At 46.5% G+C, this 27,400-nt stretch overlaps 1 protein-coding gene across 3 annotated transcripts in view; it reads left to right on the top strand.

Moving 5' to 3' along the window:
- ADAMTSL3 (ADAMTS like 3) overlaps window positions 1-27,400 on the top strand; it is a 697,881-nt gene that overhangs the window by 575,525 nt on the left and 94,956 nt on the right. For all 3 annotated transcript variants that reach the window (XM_068275326.1, XM_068275328.1, XM_068275327.1), the window contains one exon: window positions 22,157-22,310. In XM_068275326.1, coding sequence (XP_068131427.1) covers window positions 22,157-22,310 — 154 coding nt within the window. The remainder of the gene's footprint in view (window positions 1-22,156; window positions 22,311-27,400) is intronic.

The raw sequence follows: 27,400 nt of genomic DNA, 5'->3' as shown, positions 1-27,400 counted from the left end.
GTGTTTTCGGTCTGCCGTTCTGTAACGATTGGTGTCAGCACACATAGAGAATCTGATTATTGATGATCTGCAGAATCATCAACAATACAGATGTATACTTGATTATGGATGATCTGCAGAATCACCAATAATACAGGTATGGCTAACCTCTGGACACCTAATGAAGTATAAGTGTTAAGTGTAACTGTAGGCTATCTACCGAGAGGCGGGAGATACGGGCAGTTCGGCCAGGAACCACCTGAGGGGCAGGTGGCCCTGGACTGTGCAGTGACTATCTCCTTGAGAGAGGAGATAAAGATAATCTGGCAGCCAGTGATCCCCTGGTAACTGGAAATCAGACTGTACTGCAGCCAGGGGGCTCCAATGGGAGAGAGGCCACTGGCTGTACAGTATTAAGGACTCTCTGAAGAGCAAGAGGTCCTTGCAGCTAACTGACACTTGGTGGAATAGTGTCACGGGTAGTACAGACAGACTAAACTCAAGGGATGAGTGACAGCCAGAAGGGTCGGGCAGGCCAGGTTGGCAACACCTGAGCAAATGGTCATAACAGATATAAATCACAATCCTAGTCTGGGGTGTGAGGACCTTGGTCTCGACACCCAGGACCTAGTCTAAAAAATAACACAGTTTCCTATGCTTGGGTGTGAGGTCCTTGGTCACAACACCCTGGAACTGGTCTAAAGTATAACACAGTAATGACACAGTAATCCTAAACTTGGGTGTGAGGTCCGTGGTCACAACACCCTGGAACTGGTCTAAAGTATAATACAGCAATGACACAGTAATCCTAAGCTTGGGTGTGAGGTCCGTTTTCACAACACCCTGGAACTGGTCTAAAGTATAACACAGTAATGACACAGTAATCCTAAACTTGGGTGTGAGGTCCGTGGTCGCAACACCCTCGAACTGGTCTAAAGTATAACACAGTAATGACACAGTAATCCTAAGCTTGGGTGTGAGATCCGTGGTCACAACACCCTGGAACTGGTCTAAAGTATAACACAGTATAACAATAGCGTAATCTGGCTAAGTGTGAATTCCCAGGTCCACCTGGTTCTAACACACTGTAGGATCTGACTGAGGTCTGAGTGCTCACACGTAAGTATTCGCAACGGCAGACAACCAGCAACTGACAAGCAAGATCTATATATACTTGCAGTGCTGTGCAGCTCCCCCGAGCCACTCAGCCAATCCAGAGTTCAGCTGGGATCAGCTGATCGGCCTGATCAGCTGATTCCCCTTCTGCTGGTATAAATGTCCTGTCGCCTGGCGCGCGCACGCGTAGCTCTCCATCTGTGTGAACTAGAAGGTCCAGCCAAGCCAGACGCATGTCGCTGCGCGAAAACCGCCGGTCTGAACGCGGAGATAGCCGCCCTGTCACTAGACCACACTGCGGCATCTCCGCTGTTCATTATAAAAATGGTGTTGTTAGGCTTGGAGGTGTATTCTCCACAGTCAGCATGCAACGCATGAGCTGACGTGGAGGAGGTACACACACTAGCACAAGGAAACAGGCTATCCCTAGTATAGTGGAGGGGAAGACTGACTCCAAAAGGAGATTGTGGCGCACAGAGCCGGTGCAGATCCAACAGCCACAAACAATACTTTCGCGATAACGTCTCAGCGCAAGGTAGCGCTGAGCGCATAAACCAGAACTGAGGAGATCAGGACAGGTAGACAGAATGAACGCTTGCTAGCTAGCCGCTACTTAGTGACAGCAAGCGTCCACAACAAGACAGACTGGATTGAGGCAGCAATGCGTAGCAGCGATGGCGTGCCTCACAAAGACAGGACAGGATAGTCAGGAAATAGCAGGATCGAGATAGATGAACGTAACACAGACAAAAATACAATAAGTATGTTTTCCTAGCGTATTACAATTACAGCTATCAATGAAACTATTTGTAACGTCTGACTAACATATGTATATATCGGCAATGAACCGATATATGACATAAGCAGGAACACTGACTAGGACTGGAGCAATACAGGGAACAGGACTCAGAAGGATTCGCTATCTCTTCGCAGAGATGAACGCAATCCACAAACGGTAACAAAACAGGATTCAGAAGGATTCGTTATCTCTTCGCAGAGATGAATGCAATCCACAAACAGAACCAGGAGCAGTATAACTAACTCAGCACGGGTGATCACGATACGCGCAAACTACCAAAACGTGCTGGAAAGCTGACTAACTGAACACAGGATATAAACAGTTTGTGTACGTATACATCAGCGACACTGATGTATCAACGTAACACGAATACAAGGAAAATAATAAACGTGCTGGTATGCATATATATTGGCAATGAACCAATATATGATGCAAGACCAGCAAAGTATCTTCAGAACAAGAAACACGATCTGGGGCTGAAGCAACAGCAAGACTGGCTTAAACTGAAGCTATGATAACCCGAGGAGTCCTGCAGGAAGCAGATCTTTATACTGAGGTCATCCAATGGGAGCAGACATGCAGATTCCCACACAGGTGAATGATAATCAGTCACAAGCTGACAGCAGGGAAAGGCAGACAAAGCTATGCAGCTTGCATGGAAAGAGATCAGAACTGCCTGAGCTGCAGCACTACTACTTCCAGCAATACCTGCTGCAGCAGCGATCATTACAGGTGTGAGATGATGGACTGTACAGCCTCATCAGGCTCCATTCCTTCAGCACAAAGAGTCACTTATCATCATGATTTGTCTTATTTAGATATATACTTTATATACAGGTCCTTCTAAAAAAATTAGCATATTGTGATAAAGTTCATTATTTTCTGTAATGTACCGATACACATTAGACTTTCATATATTTTAGATTCATTACACACAACTGAAGTAGTTCAAGCCTTTTATTGTTTTAATATTGATGATTTTGGCATACAGCTCATGAAAACCCAAAATTCCTATCTCAAATAATTTGCATATTTCATCCGACCACTAAAAGAAAAGTGTTTTTCTTTTTTTCAATATTTTTATTGAGTTTTCAAAAATAGATATATACAACAATGGTCATGGACCAATATAGTAAGAAGACATTGCTCAAGTATAGTAGAGTCTTTCAATTAAAAATAAAAGCCTCGTTAGGTTAGCCCTAGGCAACTCATCCAACAATAATGTAATATGTTACAGCAAGGCACAGCTTAACCAACTTGTTCTGTCTTCTTATACTGTTTGGAGGGCAGATGCCCTAAAAATTAAGATAGAGGTAGAAAATAGAAGAAAAGAAAAGTGTTTTTAAAATAAAACAGTCAACCTTCAAATAATTATGTTCAGTTATGCACTCAATACTTGGTCAGGAATCCTTTTGCAGAATGACTGCTTTCAATGCGGCGTGGCATGGAGGCAATCAGCTTGTGGCACTGCTAAGGTGTTATGGAGGCCCAGGATGCTTCGATAGCGGCCTTAACCTCATCCAGAGTGTTGGGTCTTGCGTCTCTCAACTCTCTCTTCACAATATCCCACAGATTCTCTATGGGGTTCAGGTTAGGGAGTTGGCAAGCAAATTGAGCACAGTAATACCATGGTCAGTAAACCATTTACCAGTGGTTTTGGCACTGTGAGCAGGTGCCAGGTCGTTTTTAAAAAAAATGAAATCTTCATCTCCATAAAGCTTTTCAGCAGATGGAAGCATGAAGTGCTCCAAAATCTCCTGATAGCTAGCCGCATTGACCCTACCCTTGATAAAACACATCGGACCAACACCAGCAGCTGACATGGTACCATCACTGACTGTGGGTACTTGACACTGGACTTCAGGCATTTTGGCATTTCCCTCTCCCCAGTCTTCCTCCAGACTCTGGCACCTTGATTTCCGAGTGACATGCAAAAGTTGCTTTCATCTGAAAAAAGTGACCACTGAGCAACAGTCCAGTGCTGCTTCTCTGTAGCCCAGGTCAGGCGCTTCTGCCGCTGTTTCTGGTTCAAAAGTGGCTTGACCTGGGGAATGCGGCACCTGTAGCCCATTTCCTGCACACGCCTGTACACGGTGGCTCTGGATGTTTCTACTCCAGACTCAGTCCACTGCTTCTGCAGGTCCCCCAAGGTCTGGAATCAGTCCTTCTCCACAATCTTCCTCAGGGTCCGGTCACTTCTTCTCGTTGTGCAATGTTTTCTGACACACTTTTTCCTTTCCACAGACTTCCCACTGAGGTGCCTTGATACAGCACTCTGGGAACAGCCTGTTCATTCAGAAATTTCTTTCTGTGTCTTACCCTCTTGCTTGAGGGTGTCAATGATGGCCTTCTGGACAGCAGTCAGGTCGGCAGTCTTACCCATGATTGCGGTTGAGTAATGAACCAGGCTGGGAGTTTTTAAAAGCCTCAGGAATCTTTTGCAGGTGTTTAGCGTTAATTAGTTGATCCAGATGATTAGGTTAATAGCTTGTTTAGAGAACCTTTTCATGATATGCAAATTTTTTGAGATAGGAATTTTGGGTTTTCATGAGCTGTATGCCAAAATCATCAATATTAAAACAATAAAAGGCTTGAACTACTTCAGTTGTGTGTAATGAATCTAAAATATATGAAAGTCTAATGTTTATCAGTACATTACAGAAAATAATGAACTTTAACACAATATGCTAATTTTTTGAGAAGGACCTGTATATGTTCATTCTTTTTACTGCGTTAGAATGGTCCATAGTGAGAGCTGTATGGAGTATACAACAATACAGGTGGAAGATTTTGTGTGATTTGTTTCTAGTAATCTTGCAGTTTCAGTTACTTTTTATGTGCCTGTACTTGAAGTCTACAAAAACAAACATATGACCCAAGCCTATGCAAGAGAAATAAATGTCTTATGTACCTTGATATATACCCCAATCTGTTGCAACACCTTGCAGCTGTAATAAAGCACAGATATACAGTAACTATACTGATTATCAGTCTGGTCACATGATCACAGCTCTGCTCTTCATTCAAATACTGCCATCTAGAGGGCAGAACTATGTGTGTTGCAGCCTAGCAGGCCTTGTATCTGCTGAAAGTCAGGCTGGAAATGAGGTCTATTTTCAGAATGCTGCCTACTGTCAATCACAATACTGTCTGCATAAAGCTGCTGAGTCTGGCTTAAGGTGGCCACTAATGGTCCAATTTCTATACGAAAAATCGTTCGAGCGATCAGAAATTCTGATTGGACGAAAAATCGTTCACTATACCATCAACTAATCAATCATTACTTCCTATCTATCATGACCAACAAGAAAATCCAAATTTTGGTTCGACGAAAATTCAATTGGACGATTGTTTTTATAATCGTTCATTATCGATTGTACCCATCAACTGAGATTATTTACAACCAATCCGATCAGAATTTCTGATCGCTCGAACGATTTTTCGCTAGAAATTGGACCGTTAGTGGCCAGCTTTATAGGGACCAAGCCTTTCCCAAATATGAGTTCCTACCATGCTTAGCTCTGTTACAGTAACCCAAATACTGTATATTATGGATGTTAGAAGTCTGGATTTCTGGACCTGGAAACAGTTGATACATTTGAAGAAGCTTGATGAAACTATTAACTGTATAATCATAAAAGACACCAAGGCCCATATGCAATTACCCTTTTCTCCCGACTTTTCACCTAGGGTATACATTTTCAACTTCTTTTTAAAATAACTTTTCAGCATTTTACAATTACAGAAGTACCCAAAACTAGGTGAAAAGCACTATCAAAAGTACTTTGAACATTTTCTTGCTTGTTGGTAAAGGGCATTTAATTGACAAGGTGTGAAAATATCACCTAGGAGAAAACTGAGGAGAAAAAAGTGAATTGCATATAGGCCCAAAATGTCATAGAAAGGGATTCCATCAGCTAAGTTTTGTTTCTGCCTGCTCTGCACACCTAACAACTGGCATTGGCCACTCAGTGGTGCTCACCAGGGGCGTCTCTAGCCCTATTTTGGGGGGGCCGTGCCCCCAATCTGTCCTGGGGTGCCACGGATCTCCCGGCCGCCGCTGCCCCACTCTGCCCTGCTCCGCTCCGCTGTCCCCGCTGCCATTCAGACCTCGATCAGCGCCGGGCACCAGATAGAGCGGGCGCTAGGACCTAGCGGACACCGCTGATATGCGGAAGTGACATCACCTCCGCATATTTGTGCCCGGCGCCCGCTCTATCTGGTCGCCCGCTGATCCTGAGGTCTGACGTGGCAAGGTAGGTGGGGTGGGGAGCGCGCCTGTCACTCACTACCTAACGGGGGTCCCTGTCACTCACTCACTACCTAACGGGGGTCCCTGCTGTCACTCACTACCTAACGGGGGTCCCTGATGTCACTCACTACCTAACGGGGGTCCCTGCTGTCACTCACTACCTAACAGGGGGTCTCTGCTGTCACTCACTATTTAACTGGGGGTCCCTGCTGTCACTCACTACCTAACGGGGGTCCCTGCTGTCACTCACTACCTAACGGGGGTCAATGCTGTCACTCACTACCTAACGGGGGTCCCTGCTGTCACTCACTATCTAACGGGGGTCCCTGCTGTCACTTACTATCTAACGGGGGTCCCTGCTGTCACTCACTACCTAACGGGGGTCCCTGCTGTCACTCACTATCTAAACGGGGATCCCTGCTGTCACTCACTATTTAACTGGGGGTCCCTGCTGTCACTCACTATTTAACTGGGGGTCCCTGCTGTCACTCACTATCTAACTGGGGGTCCCTGCTGTCACTCACTATCTAACTGGGGGTCCCTTCTGTCACTCACTATCTAACTGGGGTCCCTGCTGTCACTCACTACCCAACTGGGGGTCCCTGCTGTCACTCATTACCCAACTGGGGGTCCCTGCTGTCACTCATTACCCAACTGGGGGTCCCTGCTGTCACTCACTACCGAACTGGGGGTCCCTGTCACTCACTACCTAACTGGGGGGTGCCTGTCACTACCTAACTGGGGGGTGCCTGTCACTACCTAAACTGTGGGCTCCTGTCACTGCCTACACTGGGGGGCTCCTGTCACTAACTGAACTGGGGGGGGGGGGCTCCTGTCACTACCTAAACTGGGGTACTCCTGGCGCTACCTTAACTAGGGGGCACCTGTCACTACCTAAACTATCCAGGCCAGCCAGCCCAGCATCACCACCAGCCAACCAGCCCAGAATCACTATCAAAAAGGCCACAGCATCACCACCAGTCAGGCCAGCATTTACTTCAACCAGCCAAGCACAGCCCAGCATCACTGCCAGCCAACCCAGCCACAACATCGGCCACAGCATCACCGCCAGCCAGGCCACAGCATCACTGCCAGGCCTTTCAGCTCACACATCATCCCCAATCCAGCCAAAAAGAGTATTGCCAGGTACAGCAGCCAGTAGAGGAGAATTCAGAAGCCAGGTGAGAGGTGTCTACCATATTAAGGGGGCATTCTGCCTATTTATGTGAAATGCTGTCTATTTATGTGCCTCATGACTGCTGAATTTGTCTTGTTGGGGGCCTCATGATTGCTGAATTTGTCTTGTTGGGGGCCTCATGATTTCTGAATTTGTCTTGATAGGGGCCTCATGATTGCTGAATTTGTCTTGTTGGGGGGTCACATGATTGCTAACTGCGAGACTATGGGAAAAGCTGAATCATCATCATATGAGACAATAGCATTAAACCTACTTTTTTAGCTTTTTAAAACAGAAAATAAAACTGGGAGGTTCTAAAAAAAGAATATATTTTTTTCAGGAGTAGGATGGATGAAATTGTTTATCTTTTCAGTTTTTCAACTTGGATTTTCCATAATGTTCATGTATGTGTTAAAACGTTTGTATAGTATTTAGTTTAAATTGCTGTTGCCACTTTGCGATAGATAAGTGACTTGTAGGTTGCAGTTTGGGCCTCCAAAAAGTTTGCCACCACTGTCCTAATCTAATGTACGTTTGGCCCCACCCATGGCCACGCCCACTCACTGCATGACCACACCCATTTTTTTGCTGCAGCGCGCTGCGCGCGCCGCACAAAGCCCCCACCTGGTGCCCCCAGGCGCCACCGATCTCCAAAGACCCTAGGAACGCCCCTGGTGCTCACTGTTCTTCTATTGTTGTCTGCCTTTTATGATGAAAGGTCAGGATATTCTCCATAGATTATTTTTAGCAGTTCTCCTCCAACTGAAGAAAAACTATTGTCGAACAGACTGTTCTTGGTAGAGAATCTAGCATGTGTACAGGTGTCCCCCAAAGTCTGCTGAGGACACTTAATGATCCGAAATGCTGCATCTTTATGCGACAATAAGCGACCAGGTCTATTGTTCCCCTCCTTAGCCTATGCCGCTTGGTTATTCCTGTTGCTGTTATTGGATTACGTAATTTGGGTGCTGGGATATGGTACTTTAATAGATGCCACTGAAGATTATCGGTAATCAGGTGCCTGATTTAGTACTAGTAGCTAGTCAGCTGCTATGTAGGGAAACATTAGAGGAGCTGATCATCTATTTTGTAGACAATCGGTTACAAATAGCGGCTTTTTGGCACAGGGGGTTAGAGTTAAGTACTAGGAGGGGGTTAGTGTTAAGCATTAGGTGGGGGGGGTAGTGTTAGGCACTAGGAGGGGAGTGGTAGTGTGAGGCATAAGGTGAAGGGGTAGTGTTAGGCACTAGGAGGGGAGGGTTAGTGTGAGGCATAAGGTGGAGGGTAGTGTTAGGCACTAGGAAGGAAGGGTTAGTGGGAGGCATTAGGTGGGGGGTTAGTGTTAGACACTAGGAGGGGAGGGTTAGTGTGAGGCATAAGGAGGAGGGGTAGTGTTAGGCACTAGGAGGGGAGGGTTAGTGTGAGGCATAAGGTGGAGGGGTAGTGCTAGGCACTAGGAGGGGAGGGTTAGTGTGTGGCAATAGGTGGGGGTGGTGTTAGGCACTAGGAGGGGAGGATTAGTGTGAGGCATTAGGTGGGGGTAGTGTTAGGCACTAGGAAGGGAGAGTTAGAGTGAGGCATAGGGTTGAGGAGTAGAGTTGGGCCGAACCTCCGATTTTAGGTTCGCGAACCTGGTTCGCGAACTTCCGCGGAAGGTTCGGTTCGCGTTAAAGTTCGCGAACCGCAATAGACTTCAATGGGGATGCGAACTTTGAAAAAAAAAATAATTATGCTGGCCACAAAAGTGATGGAAAAGATGTTTCAAGGGGTCTAACACCTGGAGGGGGGCATGGCGGAGTGGGATACATACCAAAAGTCCCCGGGAAAAATCTGGATTTGACGCAAAGCAGCGTTTTAAGGGCAGAAATCACATTGAATGCTAAATGACAGGCCTAAAGTGCTTTCAAACATCTTGCATGTGTATACATCAATCAGGTAGTGTAATTAAGGTACTGCTTCACACTGACACACCAAACTCACCGTGTAACGCAGCGCAAACAGCTGTTTGTGTAGTGACGGCCGTGCTGGACTGGTGCGCACCATGGCGAGAGTGCAGGTTTTGGTGGCTTTACAGCCCATATGGTCGCCTGGCTGATGTAGCTGAATGACAGAACAGGGACTGTCCAGCTGATCAAATTTGGTCTGACCACAATGAGGCAACGACCTTATTATCGTGGGTGTGCCCCCCGAGACACTCATCTAGGCGCCGGTCATTGCTTCATTGTGATACGCAAGCCCCTTCACCACGGCAAGGTAATGATCACGAAGGGGAATGGGCGCATGTACATGCCTTTTCTTTTGTTGTTGCAGCTGCCCGCAGTGCAGCCAGAAAAATTAGGCAGTCATGTACACGCACCAGAAAAATTATTACAGCGGCCGCTGCTAGCAGCGGCCTAAAAAATTTAGCAATCCGCCTGGAGTCCCGGACCCTGTTGGTGGTGGCGGAGAAGGTAGTCAAGCGGCCTGCAGGCAGACATGCTGTGTGGAGGGACTGGGAGCGACTTAGTCTTCTTGGGGCAGGCCAGGCAGCCAGTCACACGGCGTGCAGGCAGAGATGCTGTGTGTGTGCGGGGACTGACTTAGTCTTGGGGCGGGCAGCAGCCCTCCGGGATCCATGCCTCATTCATTTTGATAAAGGTGAGGTACTTAACACTTTTGTGACTTAGGCGACTTCTCTTCTCTGTGACAATGCCTCCAGCTGCGCTGAAGGTCCTTTCTGACAGGACGCTTGCGGCAGGGCAGGAGAGAAGTTGGATGGCAAATTGGGACAGCTCTGGCCACAGAACAAGCCTGCGCACCCAGTAGTTCAAGGGTTCCTCATCGCTGTTCACAGCAGTGTCTACATCCACACTTAAGGCCAGGTAGTCGGCTACCTGCCGTTCCAGGCGTTGGTGGAGGGTGGATCCGGAAGGGCTACGGCGAGGCGTTGGACTAAAGAACGTCCGCATGTCCGACATCACCATGAGATCGCTGGAGCGTCCTGTCTTTGACTGCGTGGACACGGGAGGAGGATTAGTGGCAGTGGTACCTTGCTGGCGTTGTGCCGTCACATCACCCTTAAAGGCATTGTAAAGCATAGTTGACAGCTGGTTCTGCATGTGCTGCATCCTTTCCACCTTCCGGTGAGTTGGTAACAGGTCCGCCACTTTGTGCCTGTACCGAGGGTCTAGTAGTGTGGCCACCCAGTACAGCTCATTCCCCTTGAGGTTTTTTATACGGGGGTCCCTCAACAGGCAGGACAGCATAAAAGACGACATCTGCACAAAGTCGGATCCAGTACCCTCCATCTCCTCTTGCTCTTCCTCAGTGACTTCAGGTAAGTCAACCTCCTCCCCCCAGCCGCGAACAATACCACGGGAAGGTTGAGCAGCACAAGCCCCTTGCGATGCCTGCTGAGGTTGTTCTCCTGCCGCTGTCCCCTCCTCCTCCCCCAAAGAAACACCTTGCTCATCATCCTCTGAGTCTGACTCGTCTTCTGCACACGACTTCTCTTCTTCCTCCTCCTCCCCCCTCTGTGCTGCCGCAGGTGTTGAGGAAACAGCTGGGTCTGATGAAAATTGGTCCCATGCCTGTTCCTGCCGTAACGGTTCCTGGTCACGCTCATTCACAGCTTCATCCGCCACTCTACGCACAGCACGCTCCAAGAAGTAAGCGTAGGGAATTAAGTCGCTGATGGTGCCCTCACTGCGGCTCACCAGGTTGGTCACCTCCGCAAACGGCCGCATGAGCCTGCATGCATTTTCCATCAGTGTCCAGTTGTCGGGCCAGAACATCCCCATCTTCCCAGACTGTTTCATTCTACTGTAGTTGTAGAGGTAGTGGGTCACGGCTTTCTTCTGTTCTAGCAGGCGGGAGAACATGAGCAGGGTCGAGTTCCAGCGAGTCGGGCTATCGCAAATGAGGCGTCTCACCGGCATGTTGTTTTTGCGCTGAATTTCCGCAAAGCGTGCCATGGCTGTGTAAGACCGCCTCAAATGCCCACAGAACTTCCTGGCCTGCTTCAGGACATTCGCTAAGCCAGGGTACTTTGCCACAAATCTTTGAACCACTAGATTCATGACATGTGCCATGCAGGGTATGTGTGTCAGCTTCCCCATATGCAAAGCGGCAAGCAGATTGCTGCCGTTGTCGCACACCACGTTGCCTATCTCCAGGTGGTGCGGGGTCAGCCACTCATCCACCTGTTTCTTAAGAGCAGCCAGGAGAGCTGCTCCAGTGTGACTCTCCGCTTTGAGACAAGACATGTCTAAGATGGCGTGACAGCGTCGTACCTGGCATGCAGCATAGGCCCTGCGGAGCTGGGGCTGTGTAGCTGGAGAGGAGAACTGCCATTCAGCCAAGGAGGAGGAGGACAGCGAAGAGCATGTAGCAGGAGGAGAGGAGGTGGCAGGAGGCCTGCCTGCAAGCCGTGGAGGTGTCACAATTTGGTCCGCTGCGCCCTGCTTGCCATCGTTCACCACCAGGTTCACCCAATGGGCTGTGTAGGTAATGTAGCGGCCCTGCCCGTGCTTGGCAGACCAGGCATCCGTGGTCAGGTGTACCCTTGACCCAACGCTCTTCGCAAGAGATGACACCACTTGCCTCTCAACTTCACGGTGCAGTTGGGGTATGGCCTTTCTCGAAAAATAAGTGCGGCCTGGCATCTTCCACTGCAGTGTTCCGATGGCCACAAATTTACGGAAGGCCTCAGAGTCCACCAGCCGGTATGGCAACAGCTGCCGAGCTAACAGTTCCGCCACGCCAGCTGTCAGACGCCGGGCAAGGGGGTGACTGGCCGAAATTGGCTTCTTCCGCTCAAACATTTCCTTCACGGACACCTGACTGCTGCTGTGGGCAGAGGAGCAGGAACCGCTCAAGGGCAGAGGCGGAGTGGAGGAGGGTGCCTGTGAAGGTGGAAGGGAGAAAGCGGCAGAAGCAGATAATGCACCTGATGGAGGAGGAAGAGGAGAAGGAGGGTGGCTTTGCTTTTGTGTGCTGCTGCTGCTTTTGCTCAGGTGGCCATCCCATTGCTGTTTGTGCCTTTTCTCCAGGTGCCTTCGTAAGGCACTTGTCCCTACGTGAGTGTTGGCCTTTCCACGGCTCAATTTTTGTTGGCAGAGCGAACAGATGGCTTTGGTCCGATCTGAGGCACACACATTAAAAAATTTCCACACCGCTGAGCCACTCTGGGATGTGGGCACTATGGGGACCTCAGCAGCTGATGCTGAAGGGCAAGTTGGCTGGCTGTACATAGGTGGCGATACATGGTGCCGGACTCTGCCACCAGCTGTTTCTGACGAAGAGCTGCCCCAGCTTCTTTCAGCAACTTCTCTCCTCCTACTACTCTCTGACTCCCCCTCTGAACTGTCCCCCTCTTCATCTCCTCTATTGGGAACATACAGAGGATCCCTATTACCGTCATCATCGTAGTCATCCTGCCCAGCTTCGCTTGCCTCAGACAAATCCAAACTTGCACCATCAGTAGGTCCTTCATCCTCCTGACACGTTACATCCATAGTGTTGCCGTGTAACTCAGACATATTAGCTGGTGAAAATTCATCTGGCTGTAACAACAATGGCTGTGCATCAGTGATTTCAACACTAAATAATTCTTGCGAAGTGTCAAATGCAGCGGAAGTGGTGCTAGTAGTAGCGCTGGTGGCTGAGCAAGATGAGGTGTTCTGTGTCGCTAAATACTCAACCACGTCCTGACAATCTTGGGAGGTGATGGGACGTGCCTTCTTCCGAGCACTGTACTGTGGGCCAGGTCCACACGAAATTACATTTACACGACCTCGCGCAGACCTGCCGGGTGGCCTTCCTCTGGCTCTGGCACTACCTCTTCCTCTACCTGTTTTGTCCATATCGGGTATGCACGGAGTGGTATATCACACTGCGTGCACTCACGTAGGTAGGTGGGTTCACTTAACTGCACAGGTATGCGCACTGATGCGGTGGGTTCACTAAACAGAACAGGTATACAGTGGCGGGTCCACTGAACAGAACAGGTATGCAGTGGCGGGTTCACTAAACAGAACAGGTATACAGTGGCGGGTTCACTAAACAGAACAGGTATACAGTGGCGGGTTCACAGAACAGGTATGCAGTGGCAGGTTCACTGAACACAACAGGTATGCAGTGGCGGGTTCACTGAACAGGTATACAGTGGCGGGTCCACTGAACAGAACAGGTATGCAGTGGCGGGTTCACTAAACAGAACAGGTATACAGTGGCGGGTTCACTAAACAGAACAGGTATACAGTGGCGGGTTCACTAAACAGAACAGGTATACAGTGGCGGGTTCACAGAACAGGTATGCAGTGGCAGGTTCACTGAACACAACAGGTATGCAGTGGCGGGTTCACTGAACAGGTATACAGTGGCGGGTCCACTGAACAGAACAGGTATGCAGTGGCGGGTTCACTAAACAGAACAGGTATACAGTGGCGGGTTCACTGAACAGGTATACAGTGGCGGGTCCACTGAACAGAACAGGTATGCAGTGGCGGGTTCACTAAACAGAACAGGTATACAGTGGCGGGTTCACTGAACAGGTATACAGTGGCGGGTCCACTGAACAGAACAGGTATGCAGTGGCGGGTTCACTAAACAGAACAGGTATACAGTGGCGGGTTCACTAAACAGAACAGGTATACAGTGGCGGGTTCACTAAACAGAACAGGTATGCAGTGGCGGGTTCACTGAACAGGTATACAGTGGCGGGTCCACTGAACAGAACAGGTATGCAGTGGCGGGTTCACTAAACAGAACAGGTATACAGTGGCGGGTTCACTAAACAGAACAGGTATACAGTGGCGGGTTCACAGAACAGGTATGCAGTGGCAGGTTCACTGAACACAACAGGTATGCAGTGGCGGGTTCACTGAACAGGTATACAGTGGCGGGTCCACTGAACAGAACAGGTATGCAGTGGCGGGTTCACTAAACAGAACAGGTATACAGTGTCGGGTTCACTAAACAGAACAGGTATACAGTGGCGGGTTCACAGAACAGGTATGCAGTGGCAGGTTCACTGAACACAACAGGTATGCAGTGGCGGGTTCACTGAACAGGTATACAGTGGCGGGTCCACTGAACAGAACAGGTATGCAGTGGCAGGTTCACTGAACACAACAGGTATGCAGTGGCGGGTTCACTGAACAGGTATACAGTGGCGGGTCCACTGAACAGAACAGGTATGCAGTGGCGGGTTCACTAAACAGAACAGGTATACAGTGGCGGGTTCACTAAACAGAACAGGTATACAGTGGCGGGTTCACAGAACAGGTATGCAGTGGCAGGTTCACTGAACACAACAGGTATGCAGTGGCGGGTTCACTGAACAGGTATACAGTGGCGGGTCCACTGAACAGAACAGGTATGCAGTGGCGGGTTCACTAAACAGAACAGGTATACAGTGGCGGGTTCACTAAACAGAACAGGTATACAGTGGAGGGTTCACTAAACAGAACAGGTATACAGTAGCGGGTTCACAGAACAGGTATACAGTGGCGGGTTCACAGAACAGGTATGCAGTGGCAGGTTCACTGAACACAACAGGTATGCAGTGGCGGGTTCACTGAACAGGTATACAGTGGCGGGTCCACTGAACAGAACAGGTATGCAGTGGCGGGTTCACTAAACAGAACAGGTATACAGTGGCGGGTTCACTAAACAGAACAGGTATACAGTGGAGGGTTCACTAAACAGAACAGGTATACAGTGGCGGGTTCACAGAACAGGTATGCAGTGGCAGGTTCACTGAACAGGTATACAGTGGCGGGTCCACTGAACAGAACAGGTATGCAGTGGCGGGTTCACTAAACAGAACAGGTATACAGTGGCGGGTTCACTAAACAGAACAGGTATACAGTGGCGGGTTCACTAAACAGAACAGGTATACAGTGGCGGGTTCACAGAACAGGTATGCAGTGGCAGGTTCACTGAACACAACAGGTATGCAGTGGCGGGTTCACTGAACAGGTATACAGTGGCGGGTCCACTGAACAGAACAGGTATGCAGTGGCGGGTTCACTAAACAGAACAGGTATACAGTGGCGGGTTCACTAAACAGAACAGGTATACAGTGGAGGGTTCACTAAACAGAACAGGTATACAGTGGCGGGTTCACAGAACAGGTATGCAGTGGCAGGTTCACTGAACACAACAGGTATGCAGTGGCGGGTTCACTGAACAGGTATACAGTGGCAGGTCCACTGAACAGAACAGGTATGCAGTGGCGGGTTCACTAAACATAACAGGTATACAGTGGCGGGTTCACTAAACAGAACAGGTATACAGTGGCGGGTTCACAGAACAGGTATGCAGTGGCAGGTTCACTGAACACAACAGGTATGCAGTGGCGGGTTCACTCAACAGGTATACAGTGGCGGGTCCACTGAACAGAACAGGTATGCAGTGGCGGGTTCACTAAACAGAACAGGTATACAGTGGCGGGTTCACTAAACAGAACAGGTATACAGTGGAGGGTTCACTAAACAGAACAGGTATACAGTGGCGGGTTCACAGAACAGGTATGCAGTGGCAGGTTCACTGAACACAACAGGTATGCAGTGGCAGGTTCACTGAACAGGTATACAGTGGCGGGTCCACTGAACAGAACAGGTATGCAGTGGCGGGTTCACTAAACAGAACAGGTATACAGTGGCGGGTTCACTAAACAGAACAGGTATACAGTGGCGGGTTCACAGAACAGGTATGCAGTGGCAGGTTCACTGAACACAACAGGTATGCAGTGGCGGGTTCACTGAACAGGTATACAGTGGCGGGTCCACTGAACAGAACAGGTATGCAGTGGCGGGTTCACTGAACAGGTATACAGTGGCGGGTCCACTGAACAGAACAGGTATGCAGTGGCGGGTTCACTGAACAGGTATGCAGTGGTGGGTTCACAGAACAGGTATGCAGTGGTGGGTTCACAGAACAGGTATGCAGTGGTGGGTTCACAGCACAGGTATGCAGTGGTGGGTTCAATGAACAGGTATACAGTGGCGGGTCCACTGAACAGAACAGGTATGCAGTGGCAGGTTCACTGAACAGGTATGCAGTGGTGGGTTCACAGCACAGGTATGCAGTGGTGGGTTCACAGCACAGGTATGCAGTGGTGGGTTCACAGCACAGGTATGCAGTGGTGGGTTCACAGCACAGGTATGCAGTGGTGGGTTCACAGCACAGGTATGCAGTGGTGGGTTCACAGAACAGGTATGCAGCCAGACAGGAACAAGTTAAGCCTAACTAATCTTTCCCTGAGAGACAGTCTGCAGCAGCTCGCCCTACTCTCACTAACGCAGGCAGCACACGAGTGACCGTAATGGCCGCCGCTGCCTGCCTTATATAAGGGGGGGTGGGGCTCCAGGGGCTAGTGTAGCCTAATTGGCTACACTGGGCCTGCTGACTGTGATGTAGAGGGTCAAAGTTAACCCTCCATGTGCATTATGGGGCGAACCGAACTTCCGCAAAGGTTCGCCTGCGGGACGCGAACGCGAACCACTGAAGTTCGCATGGAACCGTTCGCAGGCGAACCGTTCGGCCCAACTCTATTGAGGAGTAGTGTTAGGCTCTAGGAGGGAGGGGTTAGTGTGAGGTATAAGGTGGAGGACTAGTGTTAGGCACTAGGAGGGGAGGGTTAGTGTGAGGCATTAGGTGGGGGGTTAGTGTTGGGCACTAGGAGGGTAGGGTTAGTGTGAGGCATAAGGTGGAGGAGTAGTGTTAGGCACAAGGAGGGAGGGAGTAGTGTGAGTCATAAGGTGGAGGATTAGGGTTAGGCACTAGTAGGGGAGGATTAGTGTGAGGCATTAGGTGGAGGAGTAGTGTTAGGCACTAGGAGGGAGGGGTTCGTGTGAGTCATAAGGTGGAGGATTAGGGTTAGGCACTAGGAGGGGAGGATTAGTGTGAGGCATTAGGTGGGGGGGGTAAGGTTAGGCACTAGGAGGGGAGGGGTAGTGTGAGGCATTAGGTGGGGAGGTTAGTGTGAGGCACTAGGAGGGGAGGGGTAGTGTGAGGCATAAGGTGGAGGGGTCGTGTTAGGCACTAGGAGGGGAGGGTTAGTGTGAGGCATTAGGTTGGGGGTTGGTGTTAGGCACTAGGAGAGGAGGGTTAGTATGAGAATATGGGCCTGGTAAGTCTATAGTAAAATATCAGAAATGCAAATTACTGATATTTTTACTATAGGTACCACCTGGCATTTAACTCACATGGTGGCACTGTAATATGCACTCGCTAACGGCCATTCTTCACATCTGATGAACATGTCAGTACAGTAGTGGGGCAGACACATTGTATCATTGTGGGTAACACAAACTGAGAAGAAAGTGTGTGTGTGTGTGTGTGTGTGTGTACCTTAAGGGTTAGCAATTAGTAATTTTTCTGTAAATAATGGAATTAAAATGCTAATATCTTAAAATGCTTTAAAATTAATCATGTAAGCTTATTGTGTTATGGATCAGAGAAGTATCTGAGATTTTTTCAGATAATTTTAAGACATGTATCCATATTTAATTTTACAGACAGGCACTTAACTATTGAAGCATAACTGCACTTTTATACATCTTTAGTTAGTAAAACAGCTTTACGTGATGGCAAAAATGATGATGCAATATGCAATATGCAATGTCTGTTACTGAAATTTCAGCTCTGCAGTCACACTAGAGCAATTGTGCCCATATAGTCTGTTTAGTTTCAAACAGCCGGTTGTTCTACATCTGCACAATTCCCTCTTGCTGCTCCAATGTAGCTGTCCTAACAAATTAAAACTACATTTCCCAAAAAGGCAGGACGCTATGTAAAATGTAAATGAAAACAATACATTGGATTACCAATCAGGTAATCTCTATATTTGATTAAAATTGTACAAAGACAACACAGTAAATGAATGCTTAAACTGTTGTTTTTAAAAATACAGGATCTTCTCAAAAAATTAGCATATTGTGATAACGTTCATTATTTTCTGTAATGTACTGATAAACATTAGACTTTCATATATTTTAGATTCAAATACACACAACTGAAGTAGTTCAAGCCTTTTATTGTTTTAATATTGATGATTTTGGCATACAGCTCATGAAAACCCAAATTTCCTATCTCAAAAAATTTGCATATTTCATCCGACCAATAAAAGAAAAGTGTTTTAAAACAAAAAAGTCAACCTTCAAATAATTATGTTCAGTTATGCACTCAATACTTGGTCGGGAATCCTTTTGCAGAAATGACTGCTTCAATGCGGCGTGGCATGGAGGCAATCAGCCTGTGGCACTGCTCAGGTGTTATGGAGGCACAGGATGCTTCGATAGCGGCCTTAAGCTCATCCAGAGTGTTGGGTCTTGCGTCTCTCAACTTTCTCTTCACAATATCCCACAGATTCTCTATGGGGTTCAGGTCAGGAGAGTTGGCAGGCCAATTGAGCACAGTAATACCATGGTCAGTAAACCATTTACCAGTGGTTTTGGCACTGTGAGCAGGTGCCAGGTCGTGCTGAAAAATGAAATCTTCATCTCCATAAAGCTTTTCAGCAGATGGAAGCATGAACCCACTTTTGAACCAGAAACAGCGGCAGAAGCGCCTGACCTGGGCTACAAGCAGACACGACAACGACTGCGATTCAGACAGTCAAACACAGTCAAACACATTTATTAGGAACTCCAAAAAGAAATGCAATGCGTTTCGCAGGTTAAGCGCTTAACTTGAATCCTTGTGCAGATTGTTTGATACTCCTCGCTATATTGCCTGATGAGGTGGGGTTGAACCTGCGAAGCGCGTTGCATTTCTTTTTGGAGTTCCTAATAAATGTGTTTGACTGTCTGAATCGCAGTCGTTGTCGTGTCTGCTTGGGGGAGGCAATTTTGCCATTTAAGTTGGTTTTTAAGCTCATTTAATCTAATCTTATACTTTTGGCGCCTCTGTTCATTGTATACAATTTTGAGTCCACCCTTGGTGGAGGGTTGCTACCCTTTCTTCCTGTCTACAGAGAGCAACTTCTTGATCCTGAGTGAGGTCAGGACAGTCTCCCCACCTCCCTTTACAGTGGTTGCCTGCTGGTGACCCTGACTTGTGAGTATCTAGCAATACAAACTTATCGCCACCTTGTCCAGTACGAATTACACTATTGGGGCTCTTGGTGTTCCCTGTTTTTAAACTCTTAACCCTAACCTACAAAACTCTCCACAATCTCTCTCCTCTGTACATCTCCTCACTAGTTTCCAAATAGCAACTCAATCACAATCTCAGATCTGCACATCTTTTCTCCTCCTCCAGAATTACCTCCTCGCATTCACGTATACAAAACTTCTCACGTGCCTTACACCTCCTTTGGAATGCCCTCCCACAGCACATCCGTCACTCTCCAACCTTTGTTACCTTTAAACGCTCTCTCAAAACTCACTTTTTACGACAAGCATATGCTCTACCTTAGGCCACTTCCCCTTTGTTCTAAGGCCAAGTTGCACTCCCACTAGATATCCTAAAATACACTGCCTCTAGGTATGTTTATTGTATACTATATCCACCTCACCTCTTGTCCCCCCCCCCCATTCCTTTAGATTGTAAGCTCGCAAGGGCAGGGCTCTCTTCCGCTTTTTGTGTCTTGGAATTTATTATACATTTTATTCATCATGTAACTTATGTCACTGTCATTACCAGTTCTGTATTTTGTATAGATTCTGTATTTTGTCACAAATTCTGTATTTTGTATATTGGTGTCTACCATTTGTCTGTATTATTATGTACGCCATGTTTGTTTCTTGCTTTGTACAGTGCCACAGAATATGTTGGCGCTTTATAAATCAGTCATAATAATTGTTTGCTTAAATAACGCCTTTATCATTTAATGGTATCTTCCCTGATCTAAGCTACCCATACAGTATCACTTATGTATCCCCATACCATCATGGATTATGGCTTTTGAACTATGTGCTAATAACAAGCTGGATGGTCCATCTCTTTTTCTAAGAGGATACTGCATCCTTAATTTTAAAAACATTTCAAATTTTGATTTTCCCAACCCCAAGACAATTTCCATTCCATTTCAGTCCATCTTAAATTAGATCAAGCCCAGAAGAAGGCTCTGTTTATAAATCAAATGTATAAATGGTTTCCTCTTTGCATGGTAGATTTTTTACTTTTATTTGTGGATACAGAGAACAGTAATGTGGATTTTGGAAGTGTTTCTAAGCCTGTGTGGTGATTTTCGTTATGAAACTATACTTGATTTTAGGTCACAGTCATCCAATAACAGGTTTAAGCCTTGTCCCTTATGATTCTCTGAATAATTACATTTATTATTTGTACCAGAGATGATGAAATACTGAACTTCTTTGCAACTTTTATGCTGAGGATTGTGTGATGGATGATCAGAGCAGATGTCTGCCTGTTTCTGGTATGGACTTGGAGGAAAAGGTCCTGGATAGTGACTTTTGTTGCACATTAGCTATCACTATCATGCAGATTCGTTTGGGATCTGGGACTGGCATGTATTGGGAGACACGTGGGCCTTGCACGCCACTCCTCCAAGTCCAGCCCTAAGTCTGGCAGAGAGAGGATTACCAGTAATTGGCTCACTTGCATGAATTGCAGAAGTGGCTGCAGCTCTCAGAATGCAGTGAGCCAGATGTGGAACAAGGAGGCTCCTGGGGAGCTGTGCAGTAGAGAAGCTGCTGAGGTGCTGGAGGGAGTTGGGCTCCAATGCTTGTAATCCAGGAGAGGCCTGGAAAGGTGAGTCACCCTGGAGTGTCATTCGGCCCATGGCACGTTGTCACTCATGAGCCAGTGTGGCTGTGTATTGTAACAGGGATGGCACGCAGTGACCCTGAACCCGAGGCAGGGTTGGTACAGACACAGAAGACTGTATATTTTCTTTGTGACAACAACCCTGCAGAATACGCAGTGTGGTCTATTTCGTTGCTGTTTGGACAATTATTCCAGGACACAAAAGGGTGAGAGAGCCCTGCCCTTGGAAGCTTTTAATCTAAATGATCTAAGGGGATGAACATAAATGGACAGACTGCCTGGCAGAAGATTTGCTTTCCCCAGACACTGCCATTGTGATCTAACAGAAGAAGTCAACACCAACCAACTAGTTTAATAATACACTTCAATTTGTATGCCTCTCTGCCACTGTTTTTGCAGGGTAGAGGTGTTCAGCTTTCTCCCTCTGCCAAAATGGAGGAAAGACACATTACTATACTGTACATTGCAGGGCAGTGCTGAACTAGTCTTTATGCTTTGTTTTATAATTTAATTTAGTGAGGCTTTATTGCAGGAGACCAATTGTTGATTTGCCTGTACATAACATACAGTAGGTTTGAAAGATTATAATAGAGTCCACCAGGTAGGAAAAATCATGTAGTAAATAGCAAAAATCATGTAGTAAAACATTGACTTAAAGTGGACCTGAACTCTTGCACAGGACTGAAGGAAAGCATAGAAAAATGTGCCCTGTATGTATTTAGAGAGTTTAGCCTGTCTAATTCCCCCTCATTGTGTCTAATCACAAGTTGTAATTTGATCTCTCCCCTGTGTCACAAGACTGCCATGGCAGAGATGGCATATAAGCTCATTTGAAAGCACAGGCTGTTAACAATATGTCTGCTTTCATGAAAGCAGGAAGTAAAAGCAGTCCAGATTTATTGTAGGATTTGTATCAGCTGTAACAAAGAAATGTTTTTGTTTAAAGGTTATTATGCTGTTGCATATCTTTCAGAGCAGTGAGGACGTTCTGAGTTCAGGTCCACTTTAATATACAGTATAATAGTTTTTTCATGCCTATATTTGAAAGGGAAAGCCTCCTCCGTTGCCTACATTATGAGCAGTTTAATTGTTCTGTATGTGTGCCTTATTACAGTGCTCTGTGAGATGTGGCATTGGAATCCAGAGACGAACATTGGTTTGTCAGAAGATAACAGCCAAGGGACAATTGGTCATTGTTAATGGATCTTTGTGCAATGGACTTCCTTCCCCAGCTCATGTGAGAACATGCCGAGTTGTAGCTTGCCACAGTAAGTATATTCTAATATCTAGTAATATGATTTATTGCTCATAAGAGATATGTGAATCGGTCACTGATACAGGTAACTCTCCTGCTTTTATTTAAAGGACAAACCATGTAGTAGAATTGATCTAGTCTCTCAGCTCACATAGTAGCCAGGGGCGGTTCTTCCATGAAGCAATGTGAATTACATGTTTCAGGATGGCAACAATTAGAGGACGGCAGGAGGTGGCTCCCCCTTCTTGTTCTCCTCGTCTCCTCCTCCCTAGATGCGCAGAGCCGCTTCACTCACCCACTCTCAGTGTTCCAACGATGGGATCCCCATCCCAGCGTCCTGCATCCTGTATCCATGACTACAGCGTTGCCTCATGTGACCTGCTACGTGCTGCCGAATCACATGAGGCGCTGCTGTATTCAGAGAGGAAGCATGACTTCACATGTGGCTGGTGATCCCATTGCTAATCTGCAGAGAGCAGATGCTGTGGGCCAGCAGGGAGTAGATGTTGTCTTGGAGGAAGCAGAGGGAGGTAAGTGTAGCGCCGGTTCCTGCCATGCACAGCTTGATGTGTCTCTCCTCTCCGATTTTGCAAACACACGTGGGGGGGGCGGTTCCTCACAATGTATTGCTTCAGGTGGCAAAAAGTCTAGAACTGGCTATGGTAGTACCCACTGAACATGCAGATCAATAGCGATAATAAAGCCATACTAAAATAAATGACATTTTAACTAGACATTAAATATAATACAAACCATGACTTCATAGAGAGATATTCGCAACATATCTTGTTCAGTATTTACAAAGCAGGACTAAGCAGGCACCACATGGCAGATTCAGTTTATAGGGTGTTGAATGGCTTAGCACTGTAAAGTGTTATAAATATGACACATGGTGGCCTGGGGGTCTTTGAAAACATTAAAACAAGCTACAGGTGCAATGAAATGTGGATTTAATGATTTGAGTATGAGAAGAATGTGCAAATGAAAGCATCACAAGTTTTTGCTTTTGATGTGAAAAGTTGACAAATTAACTATGCCTAAATCCGAGGCTTGGCTGTGGAACGGTTATTATGCCTTCATATGAATATATAGTTAGTTAGAAAGAAATTCTAACGGCTTCTGCATAATAAGAGACTTTCTTCACTTGGGCTTTATTTGAGATTAAGATGCCAGCCGTCTGAGACTGTAACACATTTAAAAACCCAGTGGAGTTCCAGGAATGTTCTTGGCATGAGGTTAATATAAGTGCTACATATCTTAGTTAATGTAATTAATTGCAGAAAGCCAAATGGCAAGGCAGTGACTTTGAAATGTGTGCTGCTTGGTGAAGATTGATTTTCAAAAAGCTGGCACCTTCGCATCAATTCCCGTGGTGGAATGGGGGGGGGGGGGGGAGGGAGGGTGGATTAAAGTTGAATGCCAGGCACACAGTTAAAATGTTAGTGTACTTTTATTTAAATTTGCTTAAATGTCTTCAAATAGGCCCCCAAAAATAATGCACAACATTTACTTAATTGATGTGGGAGAAAACGCTGACATAACATTCAATGAACATGTTTTTTCCTACTTTTTATTACCCATATTTACCATATTTGATTTTGTGCACAAATAATATTGTCTGTTAACAAATTGCAAATTCCCAAAGCTGCCATTGCATGTTACTGCATAGCTGCTGTATTTATATATATATATATATATATATATCTAGTGATCACTTCTTAGCTCTTTCTGCTTTTTAGCTCCGTACAGATCAGTTTCAGCAATTTACCAATTTACTTATATTTACTAAATGTATCTGACAAAGGAATGTGGACAGAAGCTTTTCAATGAAGCAAGGAGCTTTCCACTGAAGAACAAAGTGTTGTGTTTAACTGTTTGAATGCTGTTCTGCGTCAATTTTTTTAATTTGTGGTAGTAGATTTCATGCTGTAAATAATCTTTTAGAACAAAGAGGAAATGCTGAGTTTCATATCACTTTAATAATATTAATCTTCTTTTGTAATATTAGCATTTGCCCTTCAGTGCTTACAGGATGAGCTGGAACTCACTGCTCATAATGATAATAAACTAGCTACAGCTAGCGAGCACTGATCCCGGTGTCACAAATGTGCTTAGAAGATTTTACACATGATGCTCCTTTCTTTCACTCTTGTTGCAAATTGCCCTTATACTTTTTACCACCTCTACACAAGTCTTATGAGCACTTTAGAAAAAAATGGATAATGATGAGTTATTTGTGAATGTAAACAAGGGCAGTGAAATACCAGAATGTAAAGACAGAGCTACAATCAGTAATGCGAGTATACTGCATTAGTGATGAGAGCAACATTATAAAACATTTATACCACACATATATTAAAACCACTTAACGACCGCCTAACGCCGATAGGCGTCGGCAGGTCGCAAGTGGTTTCCCATGGAAACGGCCGCTCATTCAAGCGGCCTTTCCATGTCAGTTCACGGAGGGTGTCTCCGTGAACACGGCTCGCAGGCTAAATGTAAACACGCGTGGAAGAAATCCCCGCTGTTTACATCATACGGCGCTGCTGCGTAGCAGCGCCGTAAAGGAGATCGGCGATCCCCGGCCTCTGATTGGCCAGGGATCGCCGGCATCTGATAGGCTGAAGCCTATCAGAGGCGGCGCAGGACGCATCGCCGTCCTGTGCCGCCCAGGGGACGGAGGGGGGGAGGTAAGCACAGGGAGGCCCGATATCGCTGCAGAGGGGGTGTTTGAGGAGCCCCCCCCCCCCCCGCTACACGCAGCAAGCCGGCGGCGATCAGACCCCCCCCTGCAGGACATCCCCCTAGTGGGGAAAAAAGGGGAGAAGTCTGGTTGCCCTGGCTATTCTACGATCTGTGCTGTGGCCTGGAGAGCCCACGCAGCACAGATCCGACCAGCATAGCCTGGTCCTTAAGTGGTTCAATAAAAAACTATTTGAAAAATGTGTTTCTTGCAAGGGAACATATAATTATGCTCAGCAAGTGTTATAATTCTCATAACATAACGACACATCAGAGCCAATATACTCAGCTCTGTGACCACATCATTCACACGCCTGCAGTTGAGCAGCACAGCCTTTATGCCTATGCCTTAGTCTGGCTGACAGTGTTCCCAAACTGTTGGCTACACCTGAAGATACATAATGGCGGTATTTGTTAAGGGGAAATAATGGCTGCACTTATGCACTTACTGGTTGGGGGTAGATAATAGTTGCCCTTTGAGGGAGCATAATGGTGGTGCTTGTTAATAGAGGACGAGAACAGCAGCACTTGGAAGAACATATTAATGACATTTGTTATAGATGAAGGCTGCACTTAGTAGATATAATGGTCAAAAGTTGTTATTTGGGAAAAAAGATGTTTGAATTTCGACAGCCCTGTTTTAGACAGTATTACACTATGGGAGCATTCCTTTACAGGGAGTGCAGAATTATTGGGCAAGTTGTATTTTTGACAATGTTCTCAATGAACCCAAAAAACTCATTAATATCAAAGCTGAATATTTTTGAAAGTAGTTTTTAGTTTTAGTTATTTTAGGGGGATATCTGTGTGTGCAGGTGACTATTACTGTGCATAGTTATTAGGCAACTTAACAAAAAACAAATATATACCCATTTCAATTATTTATTTTTACCAGTGAAACCAATATAACATCTCAACATTCACAAATATACATTTCTGACATTCAAAAACAAAACAAAAACAAATCAGTGACCAATATAGCCACCTTTCTTTGCAAGGACACTCAAGAGCCTGCCATACATGGATTCTGTCAGTGTTTTGATCTGTTCACCATCAACATTGCGTGCAGCAGCAACCACAGCCTCCCAGACACTGTTCAGAGAGGTGTACTGTTTTCCCTCCTTGTAAATCTCACATTTTATGATGGACCACAGGTTCTGAATGGGGTTCAGATCAGGTGAACAAGGAGGCCATGTCATTAGTTTTTCTTCTTTTATACCCTTTCTTGCCAGCCATGCTGTGGAGTACTTGGACGCGTGTGATGGAGCATTGTCCTGCATGAAAATCATGTTTTTCTTGAAGGATGCAGACTTCTTCCTGTACCACTGCTTGAAGAAGGTGTCTTCCAGAAACTGACAGTAGGACTGGGAGTTGAGCTTGACTCCATCCTCAACCCGAAAAGGCCCCACAAGCTCATCTTTGATGATACTAGCCCAAACCAGTACCCCACCTCCACCTTGCTGGCGTCTGAGTAGGACTGGAGCTCTCTGCCCTTTACCAATCCAGCCATGGGCCCATCCATCTGGCCCATCAAGACTCACTCTCATTTCATCAGTCCATAAAACCTTAGAAAAATCAGTCTTGAGATATTTCTTGGCCCAGTCTTGACGTTGCGGCTTGTGAGTCTTGTTCAGTGGTGGTCGTCTTTTAGCCTTTCTTACCTTGGCCATGTCTCTGAGTATTGCACACCTTGTGCTTTTGGGCACTCCAGTGATGTTGCAGCTCTGAAATATGGCCAAACTGGTGGCAAGTGGCATCTTGGCAGCTGCACGCTTGACTTTTCTCAGTTCATGGGCAGTTATTTTGCGCCTTGGTTTTTCCACATGCTTCTTGCGACCCTGTTGACTATTTTGAATGAAACGCTTGATTGTTTCGATGATCACGCTTCAGAAGCTTTGCAATTTTAAGAGTGATGCATCCTTCTTTTGACCCATTTTGCCAAAGGAAAGGAAGTTGCCTAATAATTATGCACACCTGATATAGGGTGTTGATGTCATTAGACCACACCCCTTCTCATTACAGAGATGCACATCACCTAATATGCTTAATTGGTACTAGGCTTTCGAGCCTATACAGCTTGGAGTAAGACAGCATACATAAAGAGGATGATGTGGTCACAATACTCATTTGCCTAATAATTCTGCACTCCCTGTATTGCGTTTCAGTGAAACCTGAAACTTGTTCTTTGTGAGGAAATTATGGCCAGCTTGGTGGAGGACTTCTCTTGAGCATAAGGAAATATTATTGCGCATGGAAGGTGTTGTGTTTGGGATTTTGAAGTATAGCTAGCAAGAAATAAGGATCCCAACCTTATTTTACAGTGAACCACTAGAACGGACTTACTTTGTATTTGTTTAGCTT

Source organism: Hyperolius riggenbachi, chromosome 3 (assembly GCF_040937935.1).
Source record: "Hyperolius riggenbachi isolate aHypRig1 chromosome 3, aHypRig1.pri, whole genome shotgun sequence".
Classification (NCBI taxonomy): domain Eukaryota; kingdom Metazoa; phylum Chordata; class Amphibia; order Anura; family Hyperoliidae; genus Hyperolius; species Hyperolius riggenbachi.
The sequence above is the reverse complement of the archived record's forward strand: the minus strand, read 5'-3'. Positions and strand labels throughout refer to the sequence as shown.